Raw genomic sequence first — 21,920 nt, forward strand, 5'->3', positions numbered from 1 at the left:
GGGGCCTGGTCGGACGGAAACGCTCCGCCGGCTTTATTGTCGGTTCGTTATGTGGCGGAGCCCGGCAGTTTAACGTGCTTCTCGCCCTCAGCGCCTCGGAAGCCGGCAGCGGGTTGGGACTCCTCGGCGCGCCGGAGGAAGGATATCTGTTTGGAGGGTCGGTGTGTGCGCGCGGCTTTAAAGAGGGGGCAGCGGAGGGTCTCCCCGCACTCCGCCTCTCAACTTCGAAGGCCCCACGCGCCCCGGCTCGCTGCTCACCTCTCCGCCGCCCGCCCCCTTCTCCGCGCGGGACGCTGCCCGGAGCGCAGCGGGGCGGGGGTGGAGGATTAGGAGGCGGCCGGAGGCGGCGGCGGCGGCGGTGGCGGACGCGTGAGGCAGCCCCGGGGAGCGAGCGCGAGCCGGCCGGGAGGGCGAGGCCGAGCCCCGCGAGACCGGAACGCCCGGGGTGGGGGCGGGGGCGAAGCGGAGGGGGAGCGCGCGGGACGCGGCCCGAGGCCGGGCGCGAGCCGGGGCACCGGGCGGCGGCGGCGGCGGCGCGCGCCATGTCGTTCAGTGAAATGAACCGCAGGACGCTGGCGTTCCGAGGAGGCGGGTTGGTCACCGCCAGCGGCGGCGGCGGCGGCGGCGGCTCCGCGAACAATAACGTTGGCGGGGAGGCCTCGGCTTGGCCCCAGCACCCCCAGCCAAGACAGCCCCAGCCGCCAGCGCCGCAGCAGCTCAATGGGCGGGGGGCCGACGAGGAAGTGGAATTGGAGGGCCTGGAGCCCCAAGACCTGGAGGCCTCTGCCGGGGTGGCCGCCGCCGCCGAGGAAACCAAGGAGTTGCTGCTCCCCCAAGACGCGGGCGGCCCCACCTCGCTGGGCGGCGGTGGCGCAGGGGGCCCCCTGCTAGCGGAAAGGAACCGTCGGACTCTGGCCTTCCGAGGCGGCGGCGGCGGCGGGGGGCTCGGCAACAATGGCAGTAGCCGCGGCCGCCCCGAGACCTCGGCGTGGCCCCTGAGGCATTTCAATGGGCGAGGGCCCGCGGCCGTGGAGTTGGAGCTGGACGCGCTGGAGGGGAAGGAGTTGATGCCAGACGGCGCGTCCCTGAGCGACAGCACCGAGGACGAAGAGGAGGGGGCGAGCCTGGGCGACGGCAGCGGGGCGGAAGGCGGCAGCTGCAGCAGCAGCAGGCGGTCGGGCGGCGATGGCGGGGACGAAGCGGAGGGCAGCGGAGTGGGAGCTGGCGAAGGAGAGACTGTCCAGCACTTCCCGCTCGCGCGGCCCAAGTCCCTAATGCAGAAGCTCCAGTGCTCCTTTCAGACCTCCTGGCTCAAAGATTTTCCCTGGCTGCGCTATTCCAAGGATACTGGCCTTATGTCTTGCGGCTGGTGCCAGAAGACCCCCGAGGACGGGGTAAGCGGTGACCTGCCTCCTGTGGGGCACGACGAGCTTTCGCGAGGGACCCGCAACTACAAGAAAACCCTCCTTCTGAGGCACCACGTCTCTACCGAGCACAAACTCCACGAAGCCAACGCCCAGGTACGGTGTATTCTCCTTCTGCTTCGGGGGAAAGGTTTATCAGCTGAAAACCCCGTTTTCCTGGGTGAAGACATCTTTCCTGTTGGGAGAGAGGTGTCGGGAGCTTACGCGTGGGGGGGTTAGAAAACCTGGGGACAAGTTTTCAGAAGTTACCGGGGGAGGGGGAGGGGGGAATAACAATTTTCTAATCGTAGCGCTGAATTTGTTTTAATTTTTTCATGACGCAGATTTCTTTGCCCATCAGGTTGAATCAAAAGGAAAGTTTAATTCGCGAGGTGGAAGGGTTTAACCCTGTAAGGTTAGCTTTGTGGGGTCAAAATGTTATTAGCTGTGGTTTTAGGAAAGCTGCTTTATGTTGGTAGTCTTTCAGCTTGCCGGTGGAAGTCAAATCTGGTAACTCTTTGAAGAATGAATTAAACAATTTCCTTAATCTTTGACGCAACCCCTTTTAGGAGAACAACCAACGGAGAAAAATATTTTTTATCATATCAGGATAATGTGAAATATGAGAGCAGTATGTAAATGTAGGGGAAGCTATGTGCATAACTCCTTTTTCGTGGATTATTTTACTAAATTCATCTCCATTAAACTTGTTGAACTTCTCTTTCCAAAGGCATACTTTTGGTAAATTGTGGTAGTTTTTGTTTCCTTCTACCCAGATTTTTGTGCTGAGATTTTCTGTAATCCCCCCTTTTCAAAAAGTTTCTTATAAATGCAGTTTACTTTAAACTTAGCATATTTGAAATGTTTAATGTAAAGTTACTTATACCAAGTAGTTGATTTGGACTGGTAGAGCATGTATTTACCGGATTCCTTAAAATCGTTAAGTTCTTAGTTATAAAACAAGCTATACTTTAGTTGTTCTTAGCTCTTGTTTTAATATTTCTAGTCTAAAGATAATAGTCTTGCCATTTTGATAATCCTTTTTCAAGCCAGACAGATGTTGATCAGTGCTTCGAAGACTTTTAGACAACCTGTGGTGGTGGATGGAATTTATTCTTTTGTATTGCTAGCCATTGATTTTAGAAAGTCACCTTTCGGATATTAGTCCCTTTGTGTTTTTATTGGAGTGCTCTTGCTGTTCGGAACACTTATACTGGAGTTAGTTAGGCGCTATCCAATAACCCTGTAGCCCAGAAGTTTCTCAGAAGTTGAGGCTTTAACGTTAAAGCATAGGGTTGTTTTTCTCAGAGGGCGATGGCAACAGTTTTTGCACAAGTCTTAGTTGCCTAAGCCCTAGAAGGAAGGTCACTTAAAGATATAAGGCCCAGAAAGGTTAAGTAAATTGTCCCAAGTCTTACAGTTCTTGGTGATAAATGAGACTGAAGTCTATAAGGAATGTTGCAATGGAAAAAAAAAGTTTTGGAGTAAATCTAGGTTCAGATCTCAGCTTTCTGCAATTACTAGCTTTGTGAGCTCGGGCACAGGAGTGCCAAACTTGTCTTCTGTATGCCAAATACAGATGGCCCTTATTCTGCCAAGTAATTATTCTGTTCCCATTTTTCAGAAGAGGAGTCTAGAGGCTTTAAAGAGTTATATATTCCTGAAGTTATTTAGTAGTATGATGGAGAGGTGGAAGGCTTGTGAAAATGAAAGTGTGCTTTTTCTAAATGGTAAGTTGGTTATTTAGAAACATTTAAAAAGACAATCAATGAATTTTCCTAGTCCAGTGGACCAGTTGCTCTTATCTTCTTCAGCGTAGTCTTCGTGTAGGCAGATCTGAATGGGAGTACAAATTATAATTAGCTGCTTAGTGAACCTGAAATCAGAGGAAGGGGAATTAGTTGGATAACTTTATGATAGACTTAGTGTGGTGTATCCTTCTCCCCTAGGCATATGTCTGGATTAGGGAATTCATTCCTTAGGTAAAACCTTTTCTAGACTTAATCCGTGAGTTATCCTTCCCTTATCCTTTGCCCCCTTAAACTCCCTTTTTACAGATATAATCTTTAGACCACCTTTTTTCTCTTAGGACATTATTTCATTAGACTGAGAGTAATAAAGTTTAGTAGTCATGTTTGTCTAACATGACTATTTATTGGTTCCCTGGTTTGGATTTTATTTGTTTTCATTCTGACTAACCTTAGTTTGGGGTGTTACCTTGTGATTGACCCCAGGTACCACCTATAGAATCCTTTTGTCTTGTTATTACATGAGTGTCAGGTTCAAGAACTGACTTATTTTTTCCTATGGGCAGAGTTAATCACTTTTTTCCATTCCATGTAGCCTTTGATTACCTGTAGGAGGCAGTATAACACAATCTGTAAGAGCATTCTTGAGCTTAAAGAAGGGGAACCTGAGTCCTAATCCTCTTTCTTGGCAGGAAAATGAGTTAACTTCTAGTTTCCTCATGTAAGCAAAGTATATATGCCAGCATGTAATCACTCAGTAAATGATAACTGTTATTGTCATCATTACTTATTTTCATTGTAGGTAACTATAACAACACTTTTTGGGGGGACTTGGTACCTCATGTCTCAGTGTTACCAGTTTTCTCAGTTTGGGAGCCACTTTATCTCATGGAATCACTCTTGATTCTAGAGAGCAAACCAGTTCTCTTCTTCATACTTCTAGAGACTCTGGCCATTCAGTTCTTTGAACATTGACACTTTCTCATCATACATGCAGTTTTTCTTACCTTCGTAAGAAATATCTTGCATTAGCCTTGTCCTGTCTTAAGAATGCTGAAATAAGAGTTTTGGAGTTCCTCCAGCAAGAATTAAGTTTGAGGCTAGGGTGTAGTTCACTCCCTTTATCCTCCCCTCCCTTTTTTTTTTTTTTAAACCCAGAGGACTAGCAAGATAGTTTTATTATTATGAAAATAATACATGCTCATTTTCAAAAATTGGAAAAGTATAGAAGGATAAATAATAGATGAGTCTCCCTCTTACCTAGTTCCCCCTCACCTCCCAATAACAATTTCTTCTATCTACTTCCACAGTCTTTGCACATAGACGCATCTGTGTGTTTATCCTCTCTTATTTAAACGTAATCAGGAGCACATGGAGGTCTGTTTTTTTGAGAAGAGTTTGGCCAAATCTTAGTATGTGAATAAGGGTTACTTTACTTTTTGTTTCTTACGCCCTCTGTAAGAGAAAAGTTATTTTCCATTAATTCCATGGTGGTGGCCAAAAAACTGTGGCACATTCTTTTTTTTTTTTTGGCTGTACCTCATGCCTGTGGGATCCCTAACCAGGGATCGAACCTGTGCCCCCTACATTGGAAGTGTGGAGTCCTAACCATTGAACCGCCAGGGAATTCCCTGTGGCACATTCTTAAAGCCTTTGATATTCTTCTGTTATTTGGATGTTGGTTAAGGATTGCTCATGGGAGAGTCCATAAATATGCTTTCAGAATCTGTTCTGGAGCCTTCTATTTCAGAAATACCCTTGTATTTATAAGGATGTAAGGGACAACATGTAGTTTCTGTTTTGAGTAACAACTGCCTATATCTTTAAGAGTCAGGTTCAGTGATTAGCTCAGGATTTGACCATTCGGCCCAGAGGACTTTAAAATTGCTTTAATAACAGTGATTACCACTGTATCTTGGTTCAGATCACTTTCTACCCAGTTGTGAAATTTTCATAGCCTAAATCACACATTCTGTCAACTCTTTCCAGTTTAGTAAGCTTAAAACATGCACTCAAATGTGTTATTGTTATAAATTTAGTTAACCTTCCCAGAAAGTAAATATTTAATTCAGATCAGTGATCTGCTTAAAATTACTAATTAGAATATGTTGGTGAGCAACAAAAGCAAAGGTAAGACAGATCTACCAGCCTTCTTTGCATTTGGCAAAAATAAGTTGTTTGTTTGTTTTAAAGATTTGGAAGAAAGACTGAAAAAACCTTTCACTAGGAAGGAGAAATAGGTATTACAGAGGACTATGGAGCCTATGCCCATTAAGTAATCAGTTTGTATAATATTTACATAGGTTCTAACAGTCATTCATTGTGTTTGATTTGGTAAAAGCTGGTTCCTTTCCCTTGTGGTTTTTACTATATGTTACAGTGTATCTAGAATTGGCTTGTTTCTCCCTCTTAAACTTACATACACGTATTAGGTAGATGCAAGGGACTGAAGATAAACCTATATAAATAAGACATTTTTCTGCCCTCAAGAAACTTGTACTCTAGTAAGGAGAGACAGACATAAAATGATAGCTACCATGTTAGAAGTATATTCAAGTTACAGTTAAGACACTAAGGAAAGTCATCAATTCTATTTGTGAAGGTTGGGAGAAGCTTGTAGAATTGGCTCCTAACTTAATTGTGTTAAGTGAATAAGTGTTGAAGAGGGGAGGGCATTCCAGGCACTGCAGTTGGAAGCAGCTTGAGCATAGTGGAAATTGATGTCTTGATGTGTCTGAGAAGTTAGATGATTTGGTTGTTGAGCAGGATGAAAAATCAAGTTTGAATGGGTAGACAGACTCCAGGTTATGGATGATCTTTTTATGTTGAAATGATTATATTGATATTTTATTCTGCTAACAATGGGCAAACTATTTAGCAGTTTTAAACAGGGGAGAACCACGATGAAATATGTGTAAGTTGCTGTTTAGAAGCACCTGTGTAGTGTGTATGTGTGGGTTTTGAGGAGAGCTCGTAATAAAGCATATTTTTGGCATCTAAAATTGGTTGGAAGTTGTAATCACCTGAAGGCTAATACCCCAGCCCTATAGATTTAGAATTTCTAGGGATAGTACTTAAATTGCAAGGAAAGATGCCATCTCTCAAGGAGATCAGAGAAGTGATAGAAGATTGCAAAGGAGATCTTCCTTTCTTTCTCTACTGACTTACATAATTTGTCAGTACTACTAGCAGGCATCTATTTGGCATCATGTTCGCTGTGGCCTTGTTTGTCCTCATTACTAGAAATTGAATTTGGGTTTGTAAGTGGACATTGATGTTTGGAATCTTTCAGTATACTGTTCCAGTGGGTTGCTGCAGCAAAAGTAGTAAAGATTTTTGGTTTTAATGCTTTTAGCTTACACTTTGATGTTTGTGTTGGAAATTGTGTTTTCTACTAATCCATTTATCAAAAGAGGACTATAATTCTGGGTATGGAGGTAAATACTAATTACTTGATTTTTTAAGCCAAATAGCATTTTTTAATTTATGGATTGACTACAGATGAGCTCACTGCAACTGAAGTTCCCTCTCCCATTGTACCCCTCAGAAGGGTGGGGAGACTGGGTAGTGTGGTCTTGGATTCTCTACAGGTTGGTGGCATTATCTAGCGCCCCCAGCTAGAATGCTGTGAAGACCCTTTGATCTCCCTCCCCACCCCTACCTTGAAATCTAGTTAATCACTCAAGTACGGATTTTACTTTCCAAACTTTTTTCCAGGCTCTGCCTCTCTACCTCTCCACCTCTCCCCCCATTATTATCTCTTACCTAATTAAGGTCCTTGTTTCTTGGCAAGTGCAGTGTGTTGCACTATTAACAATAGATTCCCCTGGTCACAGTATCTCTAGTCTTCATCCCTGATAATTATCCTCCACTTTGCTGCCACAGTCATCTCTATCTGCGAATTCAGTCAGATCGCTACTTCTAAAGCTCTGTAGGCACCTATAGCAGTGGTTAATCTTGTGCAGGATTCAAATCTCTTGATAATCTGATGCACCTTATAGACACTTAGCTCCAAAAACATTCATAAGAGTATATTTGCATTTCTTGGGCTTTTTTGGGATCACCGTGAAGGTCTCATAAATCTAGAATTGTGAGGATCTGTAGACCATCTTGGTTCTTTTTCTCATGCCATCTCATTTGCTTAGAGTGCTCATCCTGCCATTCCACTCTTGCATCCTTTAAGGTTCAGCTCAGATCTTTCTTTCAAAAAGCATCTCCTCCCCCACCTCCAAAAAAACTGGATTAGATGCACTTCCTCTCTGCTCTCATAACATGCTTGTTATACTCTTCAGTACCTTAAGAATCTTGCTCAGTAGTGATAACTGCAGGTTGGGAACTAATTCATTTTGGGTCTGCAGTGTACAACCTGTCTAAAGAAGGCATTCACTTCATGCTTATTAAATAAGTGAGTAAAGTCAGGATTTTTCAAGATTTTAGCAGCTTTTTCTCTGAGTAAAATATTTACTATTTTTTGGCCTCTCTGGAAATAAATTTGAAGATAATAAGCTGTGAGGATTTTAACCAAATGTATATTTTTCTATATTTTCTTAATTTTGGAAAAGTTAATTAAGGTGTCTTCCAGATCTAAAATTATAATTTTACGTATGAGCATCTTCACAAATAAAATAACGGAAGACTTTTCATATTTATAGATTCTCTGGTATAGCAAATTATCTGATTTTTGAAGTCTGAGTGTCCATTTCCTTCAAATCTCCTTGTTTATCTAGTTTAGACTAATGTCTGGGCTAAGTCGTGTTTTCCTTTTTGGGAAAGGGAATAGAAAATTTTAAAAAGACTAGTTTTGGAAATATTTAAACCTTTTTATCAGTATATTTTTACTTATCAGTGATATCTCATGTTTATCAATATACTGAGAATGGACATAGAATGTTAAAGAACTAGAGAGATAGATGACTTCTTAGGGATCTATTATGATTTTTGTCTTTAGTACTAGGAATTTATTTGGTTCAGCAAATAATATTGGCAGTTTATTTTAGTGCATATTTTGCTCTGTTTTACCCATATCCTCAAATAATACTCCCGCTTGTTGAATACATATACTCTTGACTTGTAAACGCTTCATTGTGAAGAGCATGTTTAATAGGTGCTACAGAAACATGGCATAGTGCTCTGATCGATACTGAAGGAGAAACAGCTAGTGTTGCTTGTAAAAACAGGTAACATTACTGTTGTTGCACAATAGTAATGAGAAAAAATAGTGGTTGAATAGTGTGTTCGGTTTTGTATAGTTTGTGTCAAAAATGGAATGGGCAAATATTTTGATGGATAGGCTTTTGTCTAAGTTATTTTTAAAAATTAGGACATTTGGTCTGATAGTGGCAGAGAATTACAGAAATTAGGACTGGCCCAGAAAATTCAGAACAGTCACCGTGGCCTAAAATAACTGCTATGATGTAGCCACCTCCTTTTTAAAGTGTTTTGAACTGCTTAGTGTATAAACTTCAGGCACTTCTTGACTTGTAAATGCTAATTCACTGCTTCCACAGACTCTTCATGATGTGCTGCTAAATTTTGGTTAGTGCTTAAAATTTTTGCTTCTTCCAAGTATTCATACTGTTACTACAATACCTGTTAGAACTTCAAACCGAATGAGCTTTGCTGGACAGGTATGGCATGCATAGCAAAGCTTAGTTTTAGGCTTGCATCAAAGAAAGATGCAGTTTGGAAATTTGCTGTAGTGAATAGAGAGCATAAGCAAATTAGTAAAAAGTCTTTTAGTAAAAATAAACAGTATGATGCTTCTGTAGAAAATTATACTACAGCAGTAACTATTTTAGATATTTTTAGTATTGGTTTAGTTCTTTGTATATTCATACAAGTCCTAAACATTTCCCATCCCCTTTGCTAAATAGTTTGAAACTTCACAACATACTGGTTTATGTACAAGATCTAAAAGTTAAAATGTTACCTCACTTCCTTTCCTCCAGGCCCTCAAAGCAAACATTTGGGACTTAATCATGAATAACTTGATTACTTTACTCCAACTGTGGCTGTTAGCAGGTTTTGCTTAGGATTGGGTGTTCCAGTAGGAGAGTATAGCCAATTTAGAATATTTTGGTCTGACAGAGCAAGAATGTGGGGGTGGGGTTAGAGTATAAGTATGCAGTATAAGTGCAGTGTGAAAGTGTGAAGTATAAGTATGCAGTATAAGTATGCAGTGTAGGTATGAGGTATAAGTATGAAGTATGAGTATGAAGTATAAGTATGCAGTAAGTATAAGTATGAAGTATAAATATGCAGTATAAGTATGCAGTATAAAAGTATGCAGTATAAGTATGCAGTATAAGTATGAAGTATGAATATGAAGTATGAGTATGCAGTATAAGTATGCAGTAAGTATAAGTATGCAGTATGAGTATGCAGTATAAGTATGCAGTAAGTATAAGTATGAAGTATAAATATGCAGTATAAGTATGCAGTAAGTATAAAGTATAAATATGCAGTATAAGTATGCAGTATAAAAGTATGCAGTATAAGTATGCAGTATGAGTATGCAGTATAAGTATGCAGTAAGTATAAGTATGAAGTATAAATATGCAGTATAAGTATGCAGTATGAGTATGCAGTATAAGTATGCAGTAAGTATAAGTATGAAGTATAAATATACAGTATAAGTATGCAGTATAAGTATGCAGTAAGTATAAGTATGAAGTATAAGTATGCACTTGAGGCTCTGGGAAGTGATAGGGATGCTGCCAAGGGTCAGTTGGAAATGCAATGGAAATTCTCCACTTTCTGTGCTTCATTCTGTAGTGATCTTGTACTCCAGATTTGCAGTTATCTGTAATGTTTCACTATTGGTGAAATACTGAAGTGTCCCGGAATTCTAGTGTTTTGGTTCTTTCAGTTGACTTCTCATACCTGGAAGCAGCACGAAAATTCTTAGATAGAGTATGTGATCTGGTTTAGTTTCAGAGAATTGGGATTGTTATATGCATGACCCCATGTGTTCAGGACTCAGAATGAAACCTGTTATTTTTGTAATTTAGCCCTACCTATTGTGGGGTTAAATGGAGATGTGGGATTGCTTCAGGAATCTCACCACCATTTAAAATATTCAATGAGAAATATTTTGCAGTCCTAACAGCTTTGTTCCCTACACCCTTTTTCCCCCTAATTCCTCCTTCTCTCTTTTCCTCTCCAAGTATATCAGTCCTCCCAGCATGTATCTTTTCCATGTTTTTCCCAGGCTCATATATTCATGGATCTGTATATATGTATCTCATTATTTTATAGTAATGACTTGTATTTAATATTTTGTGCCAAAGAAAGTAACGAATCTTTAACACTTAAATAAGGTCAGCATTGTCAGTTATCTTTTCTACTAGAAATGTCTAAGCACGTTTTTTGCTGGAAACAATTGTTACTTCAGTTATCTATGAAAGTTACTGAGCAAGGTGCTGAGAGAATAGACACCTAGTCACTCTGTGAGTAAAGTCCTGAAGTTCTTAATTAGAAACATTCGTAGTACTTACTGCTTTCTGGTTTAAGAAGGCATGGTGACTTGCCCAAGGACACACGCTTAATAACTAGCATAGGCAGCATTCCAAATCTAGATCACACTCCTTTATTTTTTCTGTTGATATCCCATGTTATTTTATAGGAAATTATCATAGCTTTAGTGATGCTAAAATGAACTGTAATGAGTACTTATAAGATTGCTAAGAGGGAAGATTATAAACATTTAAGAATTTTGAGTTCAGGAATTTTACCTGATGGATAGTATTTATGATCCTAAGAGATAAGTCATTTTGAAAATTGATTGGGAAATTATATACTTGGTTATTCCTGTAGTTTGAAGCACATTTTTTATTAGGGTCCTAACTTTATCATTAGTTAGATTTAATTAACTTTGTTGACCTAAACTATTTGACTCAATGTTTGCCAAGAGTTTTACATATTTATTATTTTATTTATTTTTATTTTTGACTGCGTTGGGTCTTCGTTTCTGTGTGTGGGCTTTCTCTAGTTGCGTCGAGCAGGGGCTTCTCTTCTTTGTGGTGCGCTGGCTTCTCATTGCAGTGGCTTCTCGTGGTGGGAGCACAGGCTTTAGGTGCGCTGGCTTCAGTAGTTGTGGCACGTGGGCTTCAGTAGTTGTGTCTCATGAGTTCAGTAGTTGCGCACATGCTTTGTTGCTCCGTGGCATGTGGAATCTTCCCGGACCAGGGCTCAAACCTGCACTGGCAGGCGAATTCTTAACCACTGAGCCACCAGGGGAGTCTCTTAAATAATTCTTAATCCATGTCTTCAGCTATATTTGAAAAGATAACATGATATGTGATACATATTCTTTAAATGAAATTCTTCTGATCCTCAGGATGTTTCTTCCTTTTTTTGTGTGATAACAGTGGCTTGCAGCAAGCTAAGCTGTTCACTCACTCCTTTCCTCAATATTTGGGATTGTGAACACTTCAGTCTCAATATGTAAAAATTACTAACAAATTAGTGTATTTGATAGTGCTTTTTAAAAAGTTACTGATAATGATTTGTTGTCTTTGGTCTGATGGCTTTAAAAAGTAAATAGAATTTAATATTAATGTTTTCCATCTATTACAGGAGTCAGAAATACCATCAGAGGAGGGATACTGTGACTTTAATAGTAGGCCAAATGAGAACTCTTATTGCTATCAACTTCTTCGACAACTAAATGAACAGAGGAAGAAGGGTATTCTTTGTGATGTCAGCATTGTGGTGAGCGGAAAAATCTTTAAAGCTCATAAGAACATCCTGGTTGCAGGCAGCCGTTTCTTTAAGACTTTATATTGCTTTTCAAACAAAGAAAGCCCTAACCAAAACAATACTACCCATTTAGATATTGCTGCAGTTCAAGGTTTTTCAGTCATCTTGGACTTCTTGTATTCTGGTAACCTGGTGCTCACAAGCCAAAATGCCATTGAAGTAATGACAGTGGCCAGCTATCTTCAAATGAGTGAAGTTGTTCAAACTTGCCGAAATTTCATTAAAGATGCCTTAAATATAAGCATTAAATCAGAAGCTCCAGAGTCTGTAGTTGTGGACTATAATAATAGAAAACCAGTTAACAGAGATGGCCTGTCTTCATCACGGGATCAAAAAGTTGCCAGTTTTTGGGCAACACGGAATCTTACCAATTTGGCAAGTAATGTAAAAATTGAAAATGATGGTTGTAACGTCGACGAGGGCCAAATAGAAAACTACCAAATGAATGACAGTAGTTGGGTCCAGGATGGTTCACCTGAATTGACAGAAAATGAGTCTCAAGGTCAAACAAAAGTGTTTATTTGGAATAATATGGGCTCCCAGGGAATTCAAGAGACTGGCAAAACAAGGAGGAAACCCAAGCTACGAAGAGATTTATTTATAATATACCACCTAATAATGAAACAAATTTAGAAGATTGCTCAGTGATGCAGCCACCTGTTGCCTATCCAGAAGAAGATTTGTCATTCATCAAGGAAGAACCAGGTAAATATTGTATATACAGAGGTATTTCAGTTTTCATTCTTATTCTGGTTGGATATAATCTTGTGTGTATTCTTAAAGTATTTTTTTCATTATAAAAAGAATACACATAAGTAATACTAAAATTTGAGTCTTTATAATAGAAGGGAGAAAATCACTCAAACAAGCACATATTATATCTTACATCATCTTATACTAAATGTAAGATTTGGCATGTCTTAGTTTTTTCTCTAAGCATGTAGATGTGAGTTTCTCAAAGGTTGTGTTAAATACAGGAATTTGCCCATATTTTATGGAATGTGGACTCCATGTATAGTTCTTTGACTTGCCTGATCTTTAGCCTCTGATCACTTTTTGTACCCAGTACTGGAAAAGGTAAAATCTTCTGGTTGTAATGTGTGATCCGTTTGTCATTTCAGGACATTTTTGAGATCTAGTTAACATTCTTTACTCTCAGTTTTGTTCGTAAACATATAATTGTTTTATAGAAGTTTGCAAATGTTAATGGGATTATTCTACTTTGTTTAGAGCTGCTGTTCTGTGCTCCGCATAAATCTTTCAGAAGCTGGAATATTTTAAGTTTGTCCCACTATTACCTCATTTTCATTCTCATTTACATTAGTTAAGTAAGAGAGAGGCCTCTGAGACCTTTCTCTTCAATATATTCCCAAAGGAATATATATATATAAGAACCTCAGCATATCACATTTGTAGTGTGGGTTTTTAAAAAAATGGAGTGAACGGGGGACGATTGTTGAAGAGTGAAAATAGATTTGAAACTTTTCTTTACGTTTAATTTGATTGTCTGTGTTTAACTTATTTGAAGAAGTAGCCCAGTGGGTTTGAGATTTTCCTATGTGGACCCCAGACTTGTCTACCACTGTCGTATTTAGTGCTTGTGTTGCTTCAGAGCTCTATAACTGTTCAGTGTCTGAGTTACGTGATGGTGATCATCTGGGGATGGAGTACTTTCTGTTAAAGAGAATCATTGTTGTTAGTTCCCAAAGGGCAAAATGCCATAATCCTGTGAAATGGTTCCTCTGGCTGTTTAGGTTTGGGTTTAATTTTCATTGGTAGAAATTTTTAATCATGTGAAAATCAGTATGCATGTGTAACGAATACTATTTGCTGATCTTTCCCCTCCTACTTATCAAGTCTTTAGCAATAAAACCCCAGAGGTAGTTTCTTTAAAGTATTAATGGTAAGTAGACTTTCTTAGCAGCACTTTATGTTTTGTCTTAATTTTTAATGTAGAAGACCTTGAAGCAGTTCTCAGAATTAGAGCTACGTTGTCTTTTTCTGCATGAATTAATCATTTAGTAGTATGGTGGGAAACCTGTAGTGTTTTTTTTTTAGTTTATGTAGATAACACGCAATATAAGGAGTTAGCAGATTTTTTGTATAGTAGTTGATTGACAAAAACTAATTAGCGCTAACCCCATTCTTAAAATTAATGCCACACATAATTGGAGTGATTCAAAGAGAAGAAAAGCAGTAATTTGAACCACAGTGCATACTTTCAAAAATAACATTGCTAGTGATTATCTTAGCAAGCACCCCTAGCTGTATCAATGGACTAGGTCTATCATAAATTAATTTTTGGTAGTCTAGTATGCTTTTAACTTATCTCTAATATCTTATAAATGAAAATTCTGTTATGTCATTGATATCACATTAGTATCTGATGAGCCTTGCTTAACTCACAAGTTTGGTTGTATCAGTGATGTGCTACATTCCAGCTGCTAAAACTTTTCACAACTTTTAGTGCCTCTGAATCCACCTTCATTCAGTGGCAGAAAATGGGTCCTGTAAGAGCTAGAACATAATATGATACAGAGCCAGAGGCTGGCAAATTTTTACTGTAAAGGGCCAAGCAGTAAATATTTTTGGGTTCATTGGTCATAAAGTCAGTTACTTTAGTCTGTCATTGTAGCATGAAAGCAGTCACAGACAGTATGTAAACAAATGAACATGGGTGTGTTCTAGTGTTGCCAACTTTTGGTATAGAGCAGTGGGTCTTAATCATGGCTGGCATGTTGGCATTAATTGGGAACTTACAGGCCACCATGATTCTTCGATCTCTCTGCTAGGGATATAGATTTAATTGGTCTGGGATGTGGCCTGGTTGTTGAAACTTTATAAATTCTGCAGGTGATTCTGTTGTGAACCAAGGTTGAAATCTGCTGATGGTAGAGGAAAGCCCAAATTGAATCAGGATTGGGAAGTGAGCTCTGCCACTTATATGTTACCATAATCAATTAAGCTAAACTCTGTGCCCTCATTTTCCTCTTCTTTAGAATATGCTATTTATTTATAGGGTTATTATGACAAATGACAAATACAAAAACATAGCTCGCGTGGTCATCTTAGTCCCCCCTTACAGACTATTGGAGATTATTTAAAATCAGTTTTCCAGTGCAGGTGTACTTTCTACCCAATTCTAGATAGGTGGTCTTATTATAGCCTCAGCCTGACCTTTTGTTTTAATACTTAGAATAACTTTTTGAAGCAGCCTGTTCCAGGGTTAAAATGAATATCATTATTAGGAAGTTACTTTATATTGAGCTAAAATTTGCTTCTCTTTAACTTCTAATTCTGCCATTTTTAGTAGTATAATCTGAGCCTAACCTCTAATCTCTCTAATCAACCTGATAACCCTTCAGATATTAACATTTGAAAAATTCCCCTGAAGTCCCTTCTTCTAGGCTAAGTGCTGTGCCTCCCACCTTGTGAATGCCAAACCCTTTTACAACCCTTCTTAACAGCCATAGACAGTTTGTTTCACCCTGAAATTGTTGATGCACAGAATTGACTAGAACTCTCCAGGCAAATTCTGACCAGTAAAGAACACAGTGGGTCCCTATTTACCAAGGTTAAGGCCTTTCTCAAGGTCATTCAGTTAGTAAAAATAGAGGCAGGTTCCATGTTTAGGACTGTCTGGCATTAAAAGCTTGGCAGTTAATAAACTAGTGACCCAGTCTTAAAAAATGAGGCCCATTTTAAAACTTGTAACATTTTAATGAATTCCACATTAATGGTTATACTTTTTTTCATTTTCACTTACTGAAAAAATAGTGAAATTTTTTCAGTGAAATAAATGCTTTTAAACGTACTTAAAATTCTATACCTAAACATGTGGTGAATTATCCATTTATAAGCAGTGCTTATCTTATCTATAAGCAGTGCTTGGCATATTTGGATTTGTGGGTCTCTTGTAGGAACTGTGACTTACCAGATTCTTAAGCCTACTATTTGTAAATCACAGCCCTAAATACTGTTTTCTTCTTGTCATATAATGTTGAAGGTGGTGTTTGGATGCCTCATAAAGAAATAATTGAGATACTGAGATAGGAAGGTTTATCAGGGATTGTATTCAGATGGTATTTTTTTTTAATCTTAAAGAAGCTAGTATACCTATTATTTGACTCACTGCTGGGATTCCCTTCAAATCATTTTTGATAATATGAAGATATTTGGAAGTGGAACTCCGGAAAAGTTAGAAACTTCTGTCTTTTACTGTCTTATTGGGGTTTATTGGATAATTAAAACTGTTAGGAAAAACAGTACTGGGTAATAAAATAGGAAAAAAAGGAGTCATTTAGTGAGTTCCTTTGATAATGTAAAAATTTCAAAACCTCATCTTCCTGATTTACAGCCAGAAAACAAGTTTCAGCCAAATAAATAAAGTACATGTAAATCTAAGATTAGAAATTAAATCGTAGGGGCAAAAATAATGCCTACATTATTTTACACAGTGTGTTCATCTGTACTGTTGGAACAAGTCAGGTATGTTAATCCCATCTTTGATCTACTCTGGACTCATGGAACATTGGGTTTTCTGAATCTGTATTTTTGTATTATTTGTGCCAGTCACACTGGCAAGTTGCCCCATTGTAAATAACTGTACTCTGTATGTAATACATTATATCTGCATGCAATACATACCTCATTTTGAACAAAGATTTTGAATGACTGACAAGAAACAAATTATCAAAATACAAATAAAATATAGCAATAAAGAAGTGTGCTAGCCAAGAGTGTTAATATGGTTAGCCTAATTAAAATTGCTTTTTGTTGGTTCTAAGATGATAAGAAACCCTTCAAAGTGAGGAAATGTACCAGTTCTGTGGGATGACAAACTTTTCTGGTACTGAATTCTGAAAGGAATTTCTCCAGTGGGGGTTTGGATAGTTGACACCACGTAGTATAATTGGCAATTTCCTCAAAAGCATTTTTTAGTAAATGCAACAGTAGATTAAACAATTAATTTTTATCTAATAAAAGCTGGTAAAATTTCATTTAGATAATTGAATTTTTCATGATGCCATACAAATACTCAGACGCAAGGTGGTTTTAGTTGATCAAAGGATATAATTTAGGGTTCTTTTAAAACAATCTAAAAGTTCCTTTCTCCCATCTGTACTTTGGATAGGAAAACAGCTTTGTGGCATTTGTGAATTTTTATTAATTCCTATGAGTTGAATTCAGGTTTAAGCTTTAACATCTTTAATTTGTGTAATTGTCTATTGGTTAAAAAGCATTTAATTCGAGTATTTAGAAAACAACTTTAAGAAAAGAATGCTCAAATTATATATCTTTAAGATATCCTAATGAGTCATACTTGAAGTAGTGAATTACCAGCACTTATGCCCTTCTATATTTGGGGTGATAATTTATACGTGGCATCACTTTCAGATGTTGCAGAATCTTGAAATGCTTTCTTAAATGATCTTTTTTTTTTTAATTTAAACATTTTTACAACTTTGAAAATTGGCCATCTGATTTGAGATTTTCCAATATTTTGGCCATGCCATATAAAGTTACTGTATGAACTACTTAAAATGTTTCCACTTAACTTGGCTTGAGTTTATCACACATAATGTCTCTAATTAGAAGGAAAGAAAATTGCATAATTATGAAATCTTGGAGGCTATAAATCAAAGCTTTTAAAAATCATTTTGGCAGCAAAACCTGATAATCAGTTGACAGCAAAATCACCTATTTATATTTTTTACTTATTTCCTAAAATGTGAATATCCATATGTTTTGTTGCAGAAATACCGTTTTGATTACAGGTTGCTACCCTACATCCACTGGGGGTGTTGTAGTTATTACTTGCCTAAAATCTGAAAATTTATGCATTGTACATCTTAACCCAAGTGTTTCACATAACAGGTTTATGGACCTGGATTAGTTCTTTCTTCTTAAGGGATTCCAGATGTACTGCTGTACGTTACAGGCATCCTTTTGGTTGAGTATGTTACAAAGGATGAACTACAAGTGATTTAAAGTCATTTTTCTCTAGAAACTGTTACATTTGGGTATTAAATGGTAGTTTGAAGGCCTGAGGCTCATTTTAAAAAATGAATGTCCACCACTAGCTAATGGACTGCAAAATATACTAATATATGACTCCTCAATATTTAATCTTAAAAGGATGATAATAGGTAACTATATGGTAATAGGAGTATTCTGCCATCTTTTTTTTCCTTCTCCTTTACTTTCCTCTGCCTAGTGTTCCTTTCCCTTCCCTGTCTGCCGTATCTGATCCAAGAGATGGCTACACTAATGATCATTCTCTTCAAGTTATAAGCCTTAAAGAAATAGAATTTGTGTGGCCAGACTAAAGCTGTGTGTTGAAGAAGCCATGTGTGGATCAGTTATAAAAGCATTTTTGTGACTTCTATCTGTTGATGGTATTAAGTTGTCTAAACCCTGTAAGTGTCAACCCCTGAAAATTTTTGTAAGACTAAATGTTTTATTTCTGATATAATATTTTGGGGTGACCAAAATATTATATTCTGGGGTTTAATATTCTGGGGTGACCAGAAATTTTATCTTATAACCACATATTATTACTTTTCTGGGACTCCAAAATAGCTTTCCACATCATAAGAGGAAATTTGGTAATAAAATTTTTATTTAAATCCACAAGAAACTGAGCAACAGGTCAGGTCATATTGCTGTCAAGATTGAGAACTTGTTCACAGTAGGATGGCTGTGGGGTAGAAACATACCAGTGCAGTGTGATAAATGTTAAAATCAGAAATATGGGAGAGGGTGCAATGGGGGAGGTTCCTGACTGCTCATAAGAGTTGGAGAAAGCTTCATAGAGTTGGATCTTGTATAGGAGTTTGCCAGGAGAGGGTGCAAGGTGGCAAGAAATTGGAGTAAGTGGGTGAAAGACTAGAAAGAGGAGTGTCGTAGGGGTAGATGAGGTTGGGTCAAACGTTAGGGCCAGATTGTAATTCTCTGTTTGACATGGTAATAAATTGTGAATTTTATTTTACAGACTCTGAGGCAGTGAGAGGTTTTAAATTAGAGATCCGAGCTGTATATATTTGCCTTTAACACAAAGGCATTTGGAGGGTGTTGTTCATGAATTGGAGTGGGGAGTGTCCCAGGGAGACCTGTTAAGGCCCAGTCATGGGAGAAATAACAGCCTTGTTTGAATAGAAGCAAAGAAGAAACAGTAGAGCCTAGTCTGTCATTTGAATCATCGAGTTTGGGGGTAAAGGGAAACTGCTATTTGTTGAGTCTCTAGGCTGCTATAGAACTATCAAGGGTGCTTTGTATAATTCATTTGCAACTGAATTTACTCTCCACTGAAAGGGAAAAAAAACTCGAACACAGTGAATGAAGAGAAAAAAATCTATAACTTTATGGAAAAAAATCAAATTTAGTTCTCTGAAACCATCTTCAGAGAAGAGAAATTTGTTGCTAGTATATATTTACATGAAAACAAAAGTTGAATAGACCTTACTGAGTTTTTGTAGGATGGAGTTGTAGTTATTTCTAGAACCTTGATTTCTGATGTCCTCTCTCATATTTCATTCTTTTAAAGAATATTTGTGTTTTAAGAAAATCTGGATTAGTCTGCACCTGCCTTATGTTTGGAATTGTGAGAACCAAAAGCAAACGGTTAGGGAGACCTCCTTCCCAACCTAGCTTTGTTTAGCACTTACAGGCAGGTGCTGTACTAAGCACCAGATGCTTTGGAAGTGATGCTAGCCCAGTGTGGTCCAAGAGAAACCTATACCCACATGCACCAAGATTAAACTCATTTAAGGACATCATGATTTATGTTGCACTTTATAATTTATGCAATATTTTTGTTTACTAATGTTATTTTTCATAGCAACTTTGTGAAGTGGGTAAATATTGCTACTCTTGTGAAGAAAATCAAGTTATGATTGTTATAAATTTGGGAGAAGGTAGAGACTGAGATTTACACCATTCTTTTTTCATCTCATTCTCTTTGCATTGCTTGGTAATCAGGTTTTTAAAAAACCCATGAATAAGATGTCATTTTTTTAAAGAATGCAATACATGGTTAATCAGAGAAGTATAAAAAAGTGCATTCTAAGGAGGAAGTTGCTTTGAAGATAGACAAAATGTATTAAAGAACAATGACAGCTAATAACTAGGGACAATTAAAAGTTTGGAGGTGCTTTTATTAAAGAGGTTAATAAAGTGAAGGCTGGTTTGGCACAGAGCGTAGGTAGGTTTGTTTTTGCGCATTTAGCAGTAGATATCAAGTATCACTAGGAAAGTAAGTTTAGGATGTTTATACTTCTGCACTCTCATTTCCAGCATTGCAGATTGTACTTTTTTTTTTTTTAATTGCCTGGTTAGTGCCAGGTTTGGTGCTCCTGTTGTCAGGAGGTAGTGTAATACGGTTAACAAACAGTGCAGCACTCTGCACTAGCTTTAGTTTCCTCTTAAAGGTTGAGCATAAGAATATTCGTAACTATATAAATATGTAGTGAAATTTAAATGAGATTGCATGTACAAAAGGACTTTATGTATAAAACCTGGTTTTTTTTTTCTCTTAGGGAAGGGGTCAGCTATTATATCTCTGTTCACTGAAGAAAATACGTTTGTAAAAATAGAAGAAATTGCACGTGGCTTAGCATTTAGCTCTGATTATTTGAATGGTATTTACATAGTGTACATTTATTTCCTGTTATCTTATAAAACTAATGTTTTAATAGCTCTTCAAAAAAGGTCTTTTGTTGTTTGCAAAGAGGTCTCAGCCCTTTTTGCTAAGTTTACATTAAGAGAAAGATTTCCATAGGAAGGTTATGAATGTCACAAAAGCAAAGTATGTTAGAGTTTATTTTTTAATCCTATATTTTTTTGAGAAAAAGATGATGACCAAGAGTTCCTGGTGAAGCAGAATATATATATTTTAAAATTTATTTATTTATGGCTTCATTGGGTCTTCATTGCAGCATGTGAGTTTCTCATTGTGGTGGCCTCTCTTGTTGCAGAGCACAGGCTCTAGGCCCGCGGGCTTCAGTAGTTGTGGCTCACGGGCTCTAGAGCACAGGCTCGGTAGTTGTGGTGCATGGGCTTAGTTGCTCCACGACATGTGGGATCTTCCCGGACCAGGGCTCGAACCCGTGTCCCCTGCATTGGCAGGTGGAGTCTTAACCACTGCGCCATCAGGGAAGTCCCAGAATATATTCTTGTATCAAGTGATTGGTTGGTTTCCTGGCTTCTATCTTACTCACATCAACTCAGCTGATTAAAAATAAGTTGCTAGGTGGGTTGGCTGATTTCAAATAAGGTACAGCAGTGATATGATGTACTGATTCCTAAGTTAAGCGTGGTTTTTGAAAGCTGTTGTCAACCTGGACAAGCTCATCTATTTTAAGATTTATTTTTGGTATCAAGAACCAAGTAGTTGGTACCTTTCAAATGGGTTTTAACATGTGTAGTATGGATATGATTTTGTTATTGTTCACAGAAAGAATACATTTGCCATCTATTAAGGTTTTAGGTTGACGTATTCTCTATTAGTGTCCATGTAGCATTAAAGATCACAAATTAAATCCTAATACTTGAAAGTCTTGAACAAATCACTATAGAATATTACATAAATAGAAACACCCTGTATTTACAAATCTGCTTGGCAGAATTTAAGAAGTGCCCTCAGAACAGACTGTACACTTTAGAATAATGACTTTTTTCAAAAGATGCTGGGAAAAGGAACATTTTTTAAATAATGATTTAAATTTTACTTTTTGATTATTGAAATACATTTAACTTTTCTTAGGAAAGCAAAGCCACTAAATTTCAATTAATTAATTTTCAGTTATTCAATGTTTTAGTGTTATTATATACCAGAAAACTGAGAATTTTTTTTTTTTTTTGCTGTGCCACGTGGCTTTCAGGATCTTAGTTCACTGACCAGAGATTAAACCCAAGCCATGGCATGAAATTGCTGGATCCTAACTATTGGACTGCCAGGGAACTCCGGAGAAATTATTCTTCATAAGTCTAAATTAGTAACACAGGTTGC

General features: G+C 38.2%; 1 protein-coding gene across 1 annotated transcript; it reads left to right on the forward strand.

The window, feature by feature from the left end:
• The first annotated feature begins 485 nt into the window (after positions 1-485).
• Positions 486-13,043, forward strand: LOC116742210 (zinc finger and BTB domain-containing protein 10-like). The gene is given in 4 exon segments (XM_032609558.1): positions 486-1,520; positions 11,729-12,485; positions 12,488-12,616; positions 13,033-13,043. Coding segments are annotated over 4 exon segments (1,875 nt in total). The 5' UTR covers positions 486-542.
• Positions 13,044-21,920: the final 8,877 nt, after the last annotated feature.

This window comes from Phocoena sinus, chromosome 17, assembly GCF_008692025.1.
Source record: "Phocoena sinus isolate mPhoSin1 chromosome 17, mPhoSin1.pri, whole genome shotgun sequence".
In the NCBI taxonomy this organism is placed as follows: Eukaryota; Metazoa; Chordata; class Mammalia; order Artiodactyla; family Phocoenidae; genus Phocoena; species Phocoena sinus.